This window comes from Thunnus albacares, chromosome 21, assembly GCF_914725855.1.
Source record: "Thunnus albacares chromosome 21, fThuAlb1.1, whole genome shotgun sequence".
Lineage (NCBI taxonomy): Eukaryota > Metazoa > Chordata > Actinopteri > Scombriformes > Scombridae > Thunnus > Thunnus albacares.
In genome coordinates, this window is record NC_058126.1 from 13,858,004 (window position 1) to 13,875,228 (window position 17,225).

A 17,225-nucleotide genomic window follows, 5' to 3' on the forward strand; every position below is an offset into this window, starting at 1 on the left:
ATTGTCATAGAAGAGGAGAGTCTGTCCGATGACCACGAACAATGATAAAAAAAAAAAAAAAAGCCAGCAAATACATACCGTTAAGTGGTAAATAAGTAAAGTAGCAGTAACTCAGTTTATTTATTATATTACAATTAATTATGTCATAATCTCTACGTTCAATTATTTTTCGTTTTCACTTTTCTTAAACCGATTCTCGATTATTTTTTAAAACTTTATGAGACATGTCTTCTTTCACTGAAGTCATTTATTCACAAACACATTTACAACCATGCATGTAAAAATAAGAAGGAACATGAGATGAGGAGCCACCATTGTTGACTCTCTGACAGACCACTTCACATGACAGATGTTAAGTTATTCACACATGCATTTAGTGCAAATGTTTCAACTGAAAGTGCACACTTCAAGCATGACGGACTCATTACCCCACGGAATTTCTACAAATATCATACCTGGGACATGTATGGAACTGCACAACGCAGGATAAGCCAAAATAACAACAACAGAGAAACATAATGTATGCTTTCTCATACATTAAAATTCACGTAATATATTAATTTACAATGTCCACATGGAGCGGGCTCAGTGGAAGTAAAATCCGTTTAATTTGTTCTACACTCATGCTGCTGCTGCCAGAATAAACAGCAACACTCATGCAAATATGAAACAGTTTCATACAGATAATTTAAGCCTGTTCCTTGGATTTGGACGATGATGGGCCTTGATTCTCTGAATCTGAAGGATGTGTGGTGTTCAGGAACTGTCCCGTAGCTCCGACGTACAGTCTGGATCGCATCGGCCATTTCTGTAAAGACATTTAATCTGTTATTAAATTAATGTAAAGGCCACCATGGGTGCACTATTTCAAATTATGTAACATTTGCTTTAAAATATATAAGTACCCGAACAATGGATATATACAGTAAGAAGTTTCATTCAGTCAATTTATCAAAACAATTTTATAATGTAGCCTACTGATACAATAGATCAACAGCTACCAGACCTTTATTATCATTATTATTATTAATAATAATATTAGTATTATTATTATTTACTATTATTATTATTACTGACCTTCACTGGGTGCAGGTAGCCATCACCTTTTAATGAGTGTAACGCATCTGTTTGTTTTGTGCTCTCTCCCTCCTCCGTGCCTTCCTCTTGTAGTGTTCGAGTCAAATGGGCAATGTAGGTGGTGGCCAGTATCAACACGTCGAGTTTGGACAGCTTGGTGTCCGGCGGAACGGACGGCAAAGTCCTTTGTAGCTCCAGGAACGCGGTTCTCAGAGTTTGCACTCGACTCCTCTCCCGCGCTGCGTTAGCTGCCGCCGGGCGTCCTCTGCCGCCGAGCCCGCCGGCCTGAAGTACCCTGGCCCGCTGGAGCTCCCGACGACGACCGTCTGGACTGGGACTGGAACTTGGACTGGATGGAGGACTGTCATCCACCACAGTCCCGGAGCACTGACCGCTGTGCATTCCGAGAGTCTGTCTTCCAACCATCGGGGTGCACTTACAAACCTGAAGAATTACAGATGAATTATCAAAACACCATGTCACTTTTAGTGGTTTATCCGGCCCGTTATATTGCACATTTGATTTGAACTCAAGTTACATTTGACTAACTTATTTTAGACATAACTTATTAATTATTTATTGTAGTCTAGTATCCCTGTGTTCTCTGTTTAACTTAACTTTTAACTTATATTATAATTCATAAATATTTAAGATATTGTCATTGTTTTTTTTATTAATTAAACCATAACTTATGTTCTCTGGTCTGCAGTCACTTATTGAAAATGTCTGTTGACAAATTGCACATTAGACAGACAACACACCCAGTAATAAACAAAACTTTAAAAAGCCAAATTATACACAACTGTCCAATGTTGCTCTAAAGAAACATGAATTAGTTCTGATTACACGGTGACATGTGAAAGACATGCAAGTGAAGCCCCTACCAGGCATATTGCCAGTGTACAAACTCATGAGAGCAGTTTCTGGTTGGTGGTCTGATATGGAATTTACCTCTGGTATTTCTCCAAGGCGCTGTCTTGAAAAACGACATGAAGGCAATCCAAAGACGGCTTCTATAGGATACAGAATTTGCTCCTCAATGTAGAATTGTCCCACTCCACGTCCAGCTTATCCTTATAAAGTGGCGCGTCTGCAGAAAGGGTGCGCAGCGGTTCCTGTACGCGCATCCAACACTTCACCTGTGTGCGTAAAAGTCTCAGGAGCCCTTAATTTATTGGATACACAAAGCGGTAGACAAGTATTTCACTCCGACGTAATTAATCACTCGCCCCATAACACTCCCTCGCAGTGGAGAAGACTGCTCTCTCCCCTCTCTAACTTGTTTCTGTCTGAGGGCAGTAGAGGCTCGTTTTCAACGCCAGAGGCTGGACTCTCTTTTCCTTCAACTCTGATATGTGGTGGGCCATATCCCATTCTAATTGGCTGCGAATCCGACACTGTATTTTCTTTATAAGCCTATCAAAAAGTGGCAAAAAGGAAAGAAATGTAGTCAAAATTACCTCCAAAATATGCTTTCCATGGTTAGAAATAAAGACTAGTCTATCAAAACGTTATTTGCAGTTGACCATGAAGAGAAACTGACAAGTGTAAGGTGATATGCAAAACATTTGACTAATTGCCAGTGTGTCTTGAATTGCAAGCTCATTGGAACAGCTAATAAATAAAGTCCAGCACTGCAATCAACAGGCAGGCATTGAGGAAATTCTTGTGAGACTCATAAATTAATCACTCTGATTTTCAGGGCTCCAAACGGAGATGTCGGCAAATTAATGAAAGGAATTATTCATAATATGTATATCCTCGGACTGTTCTTAATAAACATTGTTTTTGTAAGGATGGAGTAACAGTATTGCTCCGGGCCACTAATTATAAGGCGAAGCAAAAGGAAGGTTAAGTAAGCTTGTGTCTCTAATTACCCCGCATCTTTCAGGGGTTACACACCCACGTGGCTCCTAAAAACTCATTCAAATATTTAGCAACAATGCTGACAATAAATACATCCGTGTTGTTACTGTATTTGATATAAATAAGGGTTGCATCATTTATCACAGTTGATTGAATAGAAGCATGGGTTATGTTATTAACTTTGGATAATGTAAAGCCTTGTTATGATAAGGCAGATTGATCATTTAGATTATGCCACTCCTATTTGCTAAAATCCATGAAAAAGTACACACGCCCTAGAAAATGTAGGACTGGCAGCAAAGCACAGTTTGAGTTAGACAAATTATTTCTATCCTCAGACCCAAAATTGTAATTAGAAATAAAGCAGCTGTTGAAGCAAGGCAAATAAATGTGAACAAACCTTTCATTCACTGTTTTACTGTTAAATTTTTTAACAACAGCAGACAATTTCCAGACCTTTTAACTAATTTACAGCAGTGTAGATTAGGTGACAGAGAAAGATAAAATCAAAACATTTGAACATAGTTTTTTGACAGTAAAAATGTTAATCTTATAAACCAGACCAACTATTTCATCCACTGCGTCAAGAATATTGCAGTAACTCAGAAGAGACTGCAGCTATGGATATCACACAGTTTTCTGTCCTGTCAAATATAAAAGGATAAAAGATTCACTGCTATTATGATGACCAAGATGCTTAAACAAAGCAGTAGCACCAGTCTTGTGCTGCGGTTAAATTGTGTGTGTGTGAAGAGTAGGTGGAGAGTTTGTCTCAAGCATCCACAGGACTGCAGATGGCTGATGACACAGCCATATGGTTGAGTAGTCTACTCATAGGAATCTTTAATTTTTGTGCCCTATAAGAGAAAGAAGAATGTATGAAAAAGCAAACGTTACTGGATCATGCATCAACTAACAGAGAAATCTTCCCTTAAAATTACTTTGTAGCAATACATTTAGTAAATATCCTTTTTTAATTTCAACACAGCTAGACAGTACTATGGTAATCTTTTTATTTATCCAAATAAACACATAATGTCAATCGAAGTGTCGCCAAATAAACATGATTACAAATTAACTTAACTTAAACTTAATAATGTTTGTCACATGGATTTTGAGGGGAGCTATACGACGGAACAGGATGTAGGGTGAGTTCAAACCTATTAGCAGATGTCATCACACATAATTTGTATGTTTCATCAAAGGCATATTAATTCTGCGCGGCCGCTGGTTGTGCAGTTTTAAAGATAAAACACTGAGGATTGAATTTCTAGAGTTTAATAATTTAGTAAAAAAAAAAAAATAGAGTCAGTGAAAAACGTGTACTCTCGTGCTTCATCTGAGTGAACTATGATACTGGACCTGAGAGACTGGTGCGGCTGCCATCTCTGCACATTAGCGTTGCTGTAGATGTGACCAGGATGTGGACCCTGACCCACGTTAAAGTCATCTGGGATATAAACAAAGTCAAAGCAAAACACACAAATTCAAATGTGTACAAACCTTCACAGCATAATGAAGTGAAGAATGATAAATATGTTTACAGGAATAAATATGTGAGTCTTTTAAACAAGTTACCATAAATTCAGTTAACACAACATTTTTTGTGGTTTCCACATTTTGCTGAAAATTACAATATCTTTTAAGTTTTTTAGTATTGTGGCTATACAGACTATTGCATTTCTAATACACTTTAAAAATCCTTACATGTAACTGAAGCAAAGATATGACCAAAAAAACCACGCAAAAACAAAGTAAAGTGAATAAATATTAGGAAGATTAAAATTACTGTAAGACATTTATGGGCCAATTTTCTTAAACATACTTGATTTCATAAATTGTAATTAAGAATAATTGTGATTATGTGGGCAAAGATGTTACAGTAGATTTTTAAAAAGTGCAGAATTTAGTGTCTTACTTGTTAAGGGATGGGGGACCAGCGGTCCAGTCAGCATGTGTTTGTTGTTTTTTTTCTTCTTGGCCTCTTTGGATGCTTTCCAGTTAATAAGAAACTGTCTGGTCAACTCATTAATTTCCCGGCCATCGAGAATCTCTATAAAAATAAATACAGAAATAATACAAACAAAAAATGTAAACAAATAATCACATTCTTCATTAGTATGTTTGTAGAGTGAACAGATTTTAGTGTTTACATTTTATCATAAAGTGGCGCCTTAATGTCAAAGCAATAAAGAGCACAAAATAGGTCGTCAATCAAGGAGAAGGTGAGTAATACTTCACCGAGTCTTTTGCACACGGTTATCAGGCGGTCTCTGTACTTCGTTTTTTTACACGCAGGATTTCCACTCAAATCCATTTGAAGTAGCCGAGGCCAGTGGCTGAACACATCCTCCAACTCCTGAAAATGCACAAAAAAAACTTCACCTATCATGTGTTTTTGTTTCTTCCACCAATGACTCAAATGGCAATTCTGCATCACCACAACTATGCTCAGTGACTAAACAAATATGACGCATAGTTATAATATGATTACAGATCAGAGAAACACATCGGGAAAACTTTTAAAGATGTGGTATAAGTGAATGGTAATGTGAAGCACAAGGGCCAATGGAAAGTGCATAAACAACACATCAGTCTATTTTAATAAACAGTGTCGCCGGTGTCATGTAACTACAAGTTTTCTCCTGGGGCAATGTGAGGTTGGCTCCTCCAGCGAGTTGCCTGCAGTTGTATGTTTATCTAAAGGCACATTAATCCAAGCCTGGAAATATGAATACTCTCTGGACACGCTCTGATTGTTCATTGCCTTCCTGTCTCGGCCAAAGCGCTTCCACTTTTCCAGCCCGTGCTGCAATCAGTTCAGAGGGGACCCCTGAGCACCGCGCGCTCCCAAGCTTTGATAAATGATCGTGTCAGGGCCGTCACTCAGAAGGCCCTCACTGAAGAGCAGCCCAGCGCCAAATTGCCCCCCACGCGGGGGCGTGGAGAACAGCAAAGGCTTGCAACTCACTAAGCTTGGCTGACTCTCTCGCCTGGACTAATGATGGGCCAGTTATGAACCTGTATTTGACCAGGGCTTCGATTCCCCTGTCCTCTCTGCCCTGCACACGGCTAACGGCCTCCAAAGATGCTCCCCATTTGTCACCCTGGCTGACTGCCTGTCATAATCTATTTTAAAAATCCATAATGTTTCCTCTGGATTCTGACCAAATGGTGCAGAAGGAGGGATTGATCCTTCGGAGCGCTGTCTTTGCGGAATCAATAGTGGCAGACGGGTTGTATAAATTATAGGAGATATCTGCTAAAAAATGACACGTGTACAGCAATTACCTGCATCAATGTTCTCAAAAGAAAATCACTTGTGTTAAGAAAGTAGCTTTAGCAATATAGTCAATTATAAAGTGCTTTCAATGTGTCACACTGGTGTTCAATGCCAATAAGAAAGAATGATTAAACCCTTTTCAATTCAGCCAATAAGCTTTTCAGTTAATGTCAGTTCAAGAAGAAAAATGAATGCCGTCCAGAGAGTGGGTCTCAAAAGCAAGCATAATGCCAGTGAGCATAAATCATATCTGTTTCAGATGAATCTCCCATACAGTTAAGTACTGGTGGTTTAAAGTATCAGACACAGGATTCTAAGGCAGAGAGGAAAAATCAGCCTCCCCAGGAAAGAGAGAAACTTGTGCTTGTTTAAAGCTGTCAGCGAGGAAATTCTCCAGGGAATGGCTTGCTGATTTGTTGAATAATTCTGACCCTGTGCGAGTCATGGAGACTGGGAACGTATGGCGGGATTTGCAGGATTTGGTTCTTTAGAACCCTGTTCTCCATATCATTTCACACATCACTGCAGAAAGCTACGGAACAATGTTAATGCTAACCCAATCACCCTAATATGATGGTATGTATGATTTTAATGTGCCGTGTCATGCGTAGTTGCTGTGATGTGGTACTGTTTACTTGGACTGCACAGTGCAAAGCATGCAGTCAGTTTCTACTTGTGTAATTCTGCAGAAAAATGGAAAAAGTCTTGAAAGGTTAGTTTAAAAAAAAAGGCTATATTTACCTCCATATTGTGAAATTTATTGTCAGCAGCAGAAAAATGCTGGATTTCCTTCAGCACTGCCAGGTCCCGGATTTCATCAATGTTGTTGTTGTTGATATTCAAGACACAGAGAGATTCCTGTGCAAAGAATTCATATTCATGAAAAGAGAAGGGTTAATTTTATGGTAAATATAACAGAATATTTGAAATAAATATGTATATATATTATACATATAACACTTAAGGAGAAAACCCAGCACAATTCAACAAAAGATATGATTTGTGTTGACATTACACCTATCGAACAGAAAAAGGCTAAAATCACAGAGTACATTAACACAAATTTACACACACTGAAACAGCTTTATTTGAGTGTTTCCTTATGATGACAGCTTCTTAGCAGAAGCACTTTGCAGTACTGTTGTGAGCCCAAAATAAATCTGCAATGAACTGTATTTTTTATATCTGTTCTCTTGGCCTGCAACATTTCTTCCCTTCGCATGTCTGAACTACTAGGATCGGGTCCAAATCAGACTCTAGATAGTGCTGTTTCTAAATATTCACCTTGGTTTGAAGTTCTATAATGGCACATTTATAAAAAGCTGGAACTCTTTAAATTTGCACAGCAATTTCTTTAATTATCCAAACAAACAAGAAGCTGAGACTTTTGGTGTGTTTATCCATGGCCTGGGCAGTAAACGAAGTAAACAGACCTAACTGATTTGTCAGACCAGAGAGAGCAACAGAGGTCTCTTTGACATCATCAAACCCAGCACAATACTGCTTTTACATGGATCACTGGCCTGTGAGAAATCTGAGAAATCTTTACCTATGGATGTGATAACCTACCAGGCGGATACACCGCACATATCCTTGTGTGGTAAGGAGAGAAAATAAGGCAGCCATCTGATATTTTAATTACTTAGAAAATTTAATTTTAAATGAAGAGAGAGCCCAATAAATTACACAGGGAGTGTGGATCATCCTTTTTTCTTACTATCTTTGTACTGAACAGAGTAAAAATAGGTCATACAGCGAGAGAACGGAGAGTCCTGGGGTCAAGGAGCAACTTCTCCCCTGGTGCCAGCCTCTGATTCTCCAGATGAAGCTCCTTAAGCTCACTGAGCTGCTCTAAGCCCTCCACCACTGCAATCCTGTTTCCACCAAGATACCTACAGAGCAGAGAAGCCACACACATGTTCATACACACCTAAGACTCTGAATGATTGTCACAGCGTAGGACATAAATCGGCTAAACATGTCTACTTACAGCTTGGAGAGCTTCTGAAGGTTAGAGAGATTATCTATTTGTGAGATGTTGTTGTTCTGCATATACAGATGGGTGAGGTTGTAAGCGAAGCCGAGGTTGCAGATATGTGTGATCTGATTGTCATACAGGTAGAGAACAGTGAGGTTTCTACACATGGACAGATCACCCTGAAAACAGAATGACAACGTGAGGCACATGAGAGGAAGAAAAGCACAGAATCAAAAGCGCCAGCGTTAATATTGGCTACTCACAATATCCTCGATATTCTTGCTGAAAAAGTGGAGGTGGGTAAGTGTCTTGAGGTACTCCGGCAAGGAGAGGCCCCTTTTCTTTTTGAAGTGGTTTCTAGATTTAGCGATCAGATCTATGGTCAGGCGTACCATGGTGGCTTGTCACATTCGCTGCTTCAGTGAGGATCCTTTTCAGCTTCAGCCAAGCGTTCAGCCCACAGCAGTGACTGGAGCTGTCTGTCTGTCTGAGGGAGAAAAATAGACACATGTGAGCTGAAATAGATCTTAGCAGGCAAACAAATGTTCCTCTGAATTGCCTATTTACACATTGCCACATTAGTTCTGTATTTGTAACCACAAATGACAGGCAAAGATTAACCCCTACGCAGAACTTTAAACGGGCTAAAATCCAGTTGTCAATTCACAATTAGGGATAATTGATGACCAAAAAAGGAGAGAAAAAAGAAACTACTCTCCAGGAAACTTGCTGAGAGGCCAAAGGTTGGGTGACCACTCAATTTGTGTTGTAATTAAGCGTGGTCAATTCCCCAAACAGACTGAGCAGAGGGTCCAGTACTTCATGTTATTTAGCACCCACGGGGCTTGTTTGACTGCTTGACCTAACATTGAAATATGACAATTTGCACTTTGCTTTTACTTCATTTAAAAGTGCTTTATGATACATCCCCTGCTGCTAATCATACAGCAGCCAGTGTTTGTGTATAGAGAGAGAAAATGTGGTGGTGAGGAGAGAAAGACACAGCTCTTAAATTAATACAGATAGCTAGCGAAAGGCCCAGAAAACTTCCAGTAGGATGTTATGAATTCAACCGGACTGTATAGCCTAGACAGCTATGGCTAACGTTAACATTCATAGCTAGCTTAAAAGCTACCCTGACACAGCAGTAGCTATTTCGTGTCACTCCTTTATATTTCTGGTGAATTTTAACGTATATAACACATAAAGTAAACTCTCCTACCTTGCGAGGTCTGCAGCGAGTTATATTCGAGGTTACAGAGAAGTTGTGAAGCAAAGGGCGAAGTTTTTTTGGCTGCTTTGTTTGGGGATACCAAACTGTTGCTATGGAAACCAAGGCAGCGGTGAGTCAGTGTGATGGTTCAGATTTTGGCAAAGATGATACGTCTGCATATTATGGCTTTTGTATTATTTGGGTTACAACCAAGCATTCATAATATAATAATACATTAATTTAGAGTTAATTTAATTGCATTTTAATTGTATAGTTGCAAATAAAAACAAAACTAAATATATATAGATATGTTTGGCAAAACCACAGGTTGCCACAGTGCAGTTGCACCATTTGCACCTTTCACACAAAACCACAACCATTTTACAACATATAGACAAATTCTGACCTTTTATTCTGTAATGCAAATGCAGTAAGGTCTTTAAACAGGAATGGTTCAAACTATTCTGTGCTGAAGTCAAAATAGGGGATTTTTACAAATAAAAAACTCAAGGAACTCGATGTACACTAAATTTATGTGTTCATACTCTCTGACTTTCTCTTTTTTTGCAGCCAAGATGACATTTCTCCAATCAAATAGTGTCTATCTGTCCTGGCAACACATGCCAAGTCACAACCACTCGCAGTGACCCCTGCATTGTTAATCTATATGATGTCAAGACCTAGGTTTCCTGTGAGGGAGTGACTTACCTCCACTTATGCAGAAGCACATGGCAGAGAGGAAGTGTGGCACCTCCAGCTCTCTGAGCTGGGTTCAACTCCTTCACACACGGCACCACATTCGCTTGTGGGGTGAATTCCTCTGAGAGGCAAACTAAACATAACATCTACAGACCTTAGTGGGGTCATTAACTCTATAAGGGCCTTAATACTGTAGCTACCCATAGCTATTAATCATGAGCCTTATCAATCTGCTGCTCTCATATCAGCCGGTGTCGAATCACTGAATTGCTCATACCATTAAACCACTTTATTTTGGTGTGGACAGCAAAAGGAGGAGGCATTCCTGTGCAATCTGTGAAAACCTTTTTTTATAGTAATGGGGAACATATTTTGGAATTAGAAAGTTGCTAAATGCTAAAAGAGTAAGGTAAAAATACATGTGTAATGGATTTTTGGCTGCCCACAATTTGACTTGATTAGAATTTACATAAATTTTCTTATTCCACCTTTAGTCATGCATACAAATGTCCATCTGGTGATAATCACAATATTTATATGTCCAATGAGTTCAACATGTTTTACCGATTCTGAAATCACCATGAAAGACCAAACATTAGGTGAAAGCGTTTAAGAAGTGCATTCTTTAAATACTTTCTCAGCACTGTGACAGTCATCCATGTAATACATTTAAATATCTGGCAAAAACATGAGCTATTCACTAGACCATGTGTGCAGAGGACCTATTCAAAAATTGCGAATTCCTAAATTACATTAAACATAATCTAATAAGTTTCTTCTTCCTAAACCGCTATACTGAACACCCTCCATTTTTAAAACATGGCTTAAATAATGGTAAAAGAAAATCATTATAAGATGTGGTGCCAAAGCTCATATATACATGAGAAAAAACAGACACCTCCACTGTCCCACTGGGATTTTCTTCTCAGTGATACATGACATCAAAAATATACATTCAGCCATTACAATACGATAAAAAAAAAAGACATGACACAAACCCAGGCCAATGCGTCTGTCTTTAAAAAAAGGCAGACTTGGTGAGTGCCTGCTTCGATGGAGAGCAGACACTTTGGGTGAATAGACTCCAGTGTGTACGGCTTCTGTTTCTGCGCTGCATCACTGCCACACCACAACTTGACGAGCTGGCCACTCCGCCGGACTGTGTACCACTGAAAGCCAAACTGTGCTGGGAGTGACTCCGCAGAGACATCCCACACATGCCAGCCGATTCCCTTTGAGCCTACGCAGAAGCTTGAGTTTGTTGTTCCATTATGTAATGCTATGACAGGCTGCACTTGAATGACGGACCAGTGTTAGGTTAGGTTGTGTGTTAAATGCAACCATGGTGTGTGTTTAAATGTTGTGCTGCAAGAGAGTTTTTTAGCAACAGCCAGAGCATGAAGTGACACAATGCCACTTGCCTCACGCCTTAAGAATACTGTACTATATCTATAAATGTCCACATTAATACACCAGTGAAACATCAATTTACCAGCTACAAAAAACTTTATGTTGCACAATTTTGACTGGAATAAAATCACATCAGATTGTTTAAAAAGTATAAAATACCCAGATACAGTTTTTGCACTTTTTATGTTTTATTTTTGCATGTTTCCTGACTGGATTTCTTGGCCATTATTAGGACAAAAGAAAGAAATGAATTAAAAAAAGCCCAAAGAGAAAAAAAACCAAACAGCTAATACTACCCTAAGAAGTAAAACATAAACCATAAACCAGTAAGTGCTAGACATGCACAAGAAAACATTTCCGGGTGAAATCCAAATCGGCTCGTGGTTCAGGTCTAATTGCCGGATGTGTTGATTTGATTGAAGAGTTTGTCCTTAATGACTTGAGACATCAGACCATGAATTGCTTCTATGGTTGTCTTGCAGCTAAAATAAACCACGGTGAAAAATGGAGATTAGTTCAAATACCCAGAAAAACAGACACAGCATACAGAGCTGTAACATCTACACTGGTATTAACAGACCTCCAAGAGGAACAAATAGTAAAAGTGATGTTTCTAAGTCTTTATCTTCAGCCTCTTTTATCGGTTCTTAATCATTCAATGTGTTGCATAAACAAAATAAAACAATGGAAAATGTTCTTCCTTTTCTGTTTTTTATCAAACTACTTGTAAATTTAAATACTACATATCAGTAACATATTTAACAAAAACTTAAAATTTAAACTGGCATTAAAAAAAACAAACACATTTCTATTACTTATACATACCAGTACATAATTCCCAATTAAATAAATAAAAATTTAATTCTGGGATGTGATAATGAAGTTATTAGTTGAAATGTGACAAAAACAACACGTCTTACATGAGATTACGAGTTATTAACATTAGAATAAGGATGTATTATTAACAAACCAGTTGAGTAAGCAAACACTGAATATCAACACAGTAACAAAAAATAAGCATTAACCCACTTTCTTGTTAGGATATATAATTTAAGCAGTGGGGGAGCAGGAGTTAACACTATAGTAATAGTGCCCAAAATAATTACAAGTTCATGTTTAAGTATACAACCTCTCTTTTCAAAGTGCAAGGTTTACCTATCTCGTGTTGCTTTGGCCAGTTTGTCCTCAGACTTCCTGTCATGTGTGTCCAACCCAAGCATAAAGCTGCCTCTACCCAGCTGGGCCTCTGACTGCTCCAGCTTCTCCGACAGGTCAAACACCTGGCCTGTGGTGTAGTCCGAGTTCTGACCATCCAGCACACACACACACACACACACACACACACACACACACACACAAACAAACACAGGCACACAGAAACCAATTCATGCACAATTTCCCAACAAAAGCCAGATAACAGATTTTCCACAAAGAACAAGAATTTTGCAGGATGGCAACAAATCCGTCTAACAAGCTGCGGAGACACTTTGTGCTCTGTGGTGAATGAAAAGAAGTCAGTGAAACGTTTGCTTAAGGTGAGGCCATGTTTTTAGTGGAAAAGGTAATTAAAACACAATGACGTAGGGGCCCCTGACTTGGCGCGACAGTGTAGCAACTGACAAAGCCTGTCACCCATGGAGCAGCTCGTTCCTGACATCTAGTCAATTCATCTTCATCCAGAATGCAAAGAGCTAACTGTTTGGATAAGCCTGATGCCTATTTACACTGTTTAGTCAAGCTCGGGACAGAGTGACTGGATCAACAATGGGAATTCACATGAGGGGCTTTCAATCTTTAGACTGACCCGAAGTGGGAGGGGGGGGATGATCCATGACAGCATCTGTATCACTGGAGTTGGATGCAATTTTAATACTCATCTCCCTTGTCACAAAGTTCACATTAACCTTATTACTAACATCAATAAACAAAGACTCCTGGCTAATAGGCGGCAATAAATCACAACATCACAAGCTGGTGACCACATGTCTCAATGAGTTATAGTGTAATAATTAACCATAAATCAAAATGTCAAATTAATTAGCAAACATTTTGATTTTTAAAGTTGCATACATACCGTAAGGAGACTTGAAGAACTTAAGGTATTGACCCAATATTTATTCCAAAGGAGTTCCAGGAGCTTTCTATCGAGGGAGGACTTAAAGTAAGTTACCTCCAAGGCGTAATACCTAAAAAAGATAGATCAAAGAAAAACCATGAGGCACAATTATTGTGTCATACAGTAAAGATAAAGAGAGTAAAGGTACATATTTAAAAATAGGATTTGTACAATACATATATTTTAGAGGTATTCTTTTAAATATCTCTAATATGGTGAAAAAAATGTGATTTATATGAACACTCACTGTTTACAGTGTACACCGAAGTCTTCAATCTTGTTCAGGGGGATTGTTTGATACTCTGAGGGTCCTTCATCAGGCGGTTTGTAACCCTGAAAATCCAGAGAGGACATGCTGAGAAATAATAATACCAGTAATAGCTTTTCACATTTTCAGAATTTCTGTAATATAACCAGATAATAACTACTTAGTCATGAGATAGGTGTTTACAAAATAGTTCATTTCTAGCCTGTACAGTATAACTATACAGCTCTAAAACCCCAAATTGAAAAAACTACAAACACAAGCAAAAAACACACATGTCCAAGCTTCATTAATAGCAAATAATTTTATGACTTTTGAGCTTATAAACAGTATTTGTTTTACCTTTGGGTATGTCCTGAAGGCGCCAAGGTTGACTTTCCCTGCAGAAATAGTCCGAGTGGGGTCGATCTGTAGGAAGCAAGATACAGTAGAACAGGAAAACAAAGTCAGAGGTCACACAAACCTCCGGGGACCACTCAAATCTGGCCACCAGGAGCCTTCTACCATGGCTGTCAGTGTGCTGAAAATCCACACTTAATTATACGACGCCCATGGCATTCAAGCACTGCTAAACTAAATGAAGTGTAAATAGTGTATATGGTTGCAATAGCAAAATATTCATCTGTACTACATGGAAACCCACAACTCATACATCAACAATCTCAGCCCTTCTCAGTTACACCCACATTAACTTGTATTAGAAAGAAAAGATCTTACTTCCCTGAATTTAACATTGCACACTTAGAACTGAACGTTGACTTGAAATAAAAATGGTTACTATTTCCTGTCTTACCACAACGGCCACAAAAGGCTCCTGAAACTGCTGGTTGAGCATCTGAGTGCTGACATCTATGCCCGAGAGCCAGCATCCATAGCCGGGGTGACTGTGGTACCAGCCAATAGCATTCTCCAGCCGTCCAACCTGAGGGATGAGAGATTCGATGTGAGCCGTTATTCGAGGCACAAAGCCGGTACAATTTTAAAACGCTCCGACATACAGAAATACTGCAGATTAAAAAAAAAAAAAAAAAAACAATAAAATGAAAATATTGATTACATTATATATGTAGAGTATATGTAGAACTGACATTCTTGTTATATTTTTTTAATGAATATGCCACCTAAAACAAATGTCAATTTAGCAAGAGAATAAAGGTATGATGGATTTGTTTGAAGAAACAAAACCCACATCTACCTTAATGCAGCCATGTTCAAAGGCATACAGTGTTAAGCACTATCACTTGAAACATGAATAACAGTATCGGACCATACGGGTGATATAAGGGTGGATGATGCAGATAAAAATCTGGGTATGCGTAATTTCATTTTGCAATATTGATATAAAGGATAGTGATTCAGTACACTTAATGGAAAAGACAGTGAGAAACAGTAAAATGTTTCTCACTGTCTGTAAATACCTCACAGAGCAAGGTGCTTTATCATATTGATGCAAATCCCTTATAAAAAAATCCTATATTACCATACAGTAGTCCCGCTAATTGCTATGTAACATCACCTAAAATGGCCAAATACAATCAGAGATAATAAGGTAACAGCTGCCACAGTATGAGTGGTATGGTAAAATTTCCAATGGATGAAAAATATGTGTTTTTTTAATGGTATTAATTAATGGTCATATTGCCCAATTTTAGGTTGAGAATACCCACTGCACCTACAAACAAGGCTGTATATACTGTACACAACTACCTATTATCTATCTATCTATCTATCTACATATATACACACACATACATATATATATATATATATATATATATATATATATATATATATATATATATATACACATATGTATAATGTAACATGTCTTTTAATATTTATCTCAGCACTCCTTGCACTCTTCACGTCTTTGCACTATTTGTATCTAGTTAACAGAAACATTTTCACCTGTATTTAGTCATTCCATGTGTATATTTCTCAAGATTGTTGTGTTGTTATTCTGTGTAAGTACATTGAGAGCCAGGTCACAAAATTAGCGCCAACCACCAGCCAAATGCTGGTAAAATATGCAAGTGGCTGGTAGATTTGCTTCACTCACCAGCAAAAAAACCAATGGTAATCTATTGAGTGGTGTTACATCCTGTTTTATTTTGGTGTTTCCTGTTGATCTAGTAGTAATCTAGTAGTTTGAACATTCATCAGCCATTTGGCCGATGGACAAAAAAATTAATTTTGCACCCTGTTAAGAGCCCCTAAACCAGAGTCAAATTCATTGTATGCATAAACATACTCGGCCAATAAAAATAATGATGATTCTGAGAGTATCCACTTTCAGTACTGGCGTCTATAAAGTCATATTGGTTCATGTCTGTCCACATGTCCCGAAATAAACAATGACTGCACATTAATTACATAATTACATGTAAAGAACGTGGTGAACTATACATTTACATTATGGAACTGAATAGAGTGTGTGCACAGCTTGGTTCATTCTTTCTCAATCATGAAATCCATGAGCTGCCCTTTAATGGAAGTCAGTGACCAACCTGTTTGGCATTTTCAATGTAGGCAGCCATGTATTCATATGCTGCAGCCTGGGCGTTAACTCGGGTCTCTGTGCCTTCCACAGGCAAGGCAAAGCTGTCCATAATGATCATGGTTTCACCGTCCACCTTGCCCAGCATGAGGCCCATCACCTCCAGGTTTCCTCCAGACCTGGCATGCATCACCATCTTCAGCAGTGCCAACGCTGAGATCTTGCAGTACTTGAAGTAGTGGTGGCTATTCATCAAGTAGAGATAACATATTAAATAGTAAACGTATTAAGAATGATGTTATGGGGTGGATAAAGCTGCAAATACACATTAGCAAACAGTTTGCTCTGCTGCTGTTGACAAACAAACCAATGCTAGCTTTGTAGCAAAGCTACCAAGGGTATCCTAACAAGAAACCACAGTGACACAACAACTAACACCAGAAGATAAGCTCATCAATCGCTTAAACACTCAAATTGAAAACCCAAATACCACTTTACTATTTTGAACTTACTCTTTTGTCCATGGCTTCGCAGCGAGGATTTCTTGTTGTTGCTTTTTGTCGTATTTGTAAATTTCATCAATGCTCTGAACTTCCTGCATGCTGTTAGTTAGCTCCCATGTTTTCTGAGCCGTGCTGCTCCCCGCCATGATGAACTATCTAAGCACAAAAACGAGCCGTTAAACCCCCTTTTTCTGATAAGTAAGTGGAAAAATGTTGTATTTCTTCAAGATTTTTGATACCGTAAAGGGGCCACTTGCTCAGGGAGCCATGACAGTGAATGATACCAATACAACAAAATGCAATCGCCGGGGGGGAGGG

The 17,225-nt window shown here is 38.5% G+C and overlaps 3 protein-coding genes across 3 annotated transcripts; all 3 read right to left on the bottom strand.

Moving 5' to 3' along the window:
- Nucleotides 1-96: 96 nt before the first annotated feature.
- Nucleotides 97-3,241, bottom strand: LOC122972746 (transcription factor 24-like). The gene is made up of 2 exons (XM_044340061.1): nt 1,078-3,241; nt 97-808 (listed from the first exon to the last, which is right to left on the bottom strand). Exons 1-2 carry the CDS (start codon nt 1,501-1,503, stop codon nt 689-691), a joined length of 546 nt encoding a protein of 181 aa, XP_044195996.1. The 5' UTR covers nt 1,504-3,241; the 3' UTR covers nt 97-688.
- Nucleotides 3,242-3,344: 103 nt separating this feature from the next.
- Nucleotides 3,345-9,558, bottom strand: ppp1r42 (protein phosphatase 1, regulatory subunit 42). The gene is made up of 9 exons (XM_044340060.1): nt 9,427-9,558; nt 8,468-8,691; nt 8,217-8,383; nt 7,980-8,118; nt 6,968-7,084; nt 5,185-5,302; nt 4,862-4,996; nt 4,306-4,393; nt 3,345-3,800 (listed from the first exon to the last, which is right to left on the bottom strand). Exons 2-9 carry the CDS (start codon nt 8,597-8,599, stop codon nt 3,716-3,718), a joined length of 981 nt encoding a protein of 326 aa, XP_044195995.1. The 5' UTR covers nt 8,600-8,691; nt 9,427-9,558; the 3' UTR covers nt 3,345-3,715.
- A 2,132-nt stretch (nt 9,559-11,690) lies between these two features.
- cops5 (COP9 signalosome subunit 5) lies at nt 11,691-17,209 on the bottom strand. Its single transcript, XM_044338851.1, has 9 exons — nt 17,147-17,209; nt 16,917-17,063; nt 16,415-16,649; nt 14,701-14,829; nt 14,250-14,315; nt 13,890-13,975; nt 13,601-13,712; nt 12,682-12,830; nt 11,691-12,008 (listed from the first exon to the last, which is right to left on the bottom strand). The coding sequence occupies exons 2-9, from the start codon at nt 17,051-17,053 to the stop codon at nt 11,918-11,920; spliced, it is 1,005 nt and encodes a 334-aa protein (XP_044194786.1). The 5' UTR covers nt 17,054-17,063; nt 17,147-17,209; the 3' UTR covers nt 11,691-11,917.
- Nucleotides 17,210-17,225: the final 16 nt, after the last annotated feature.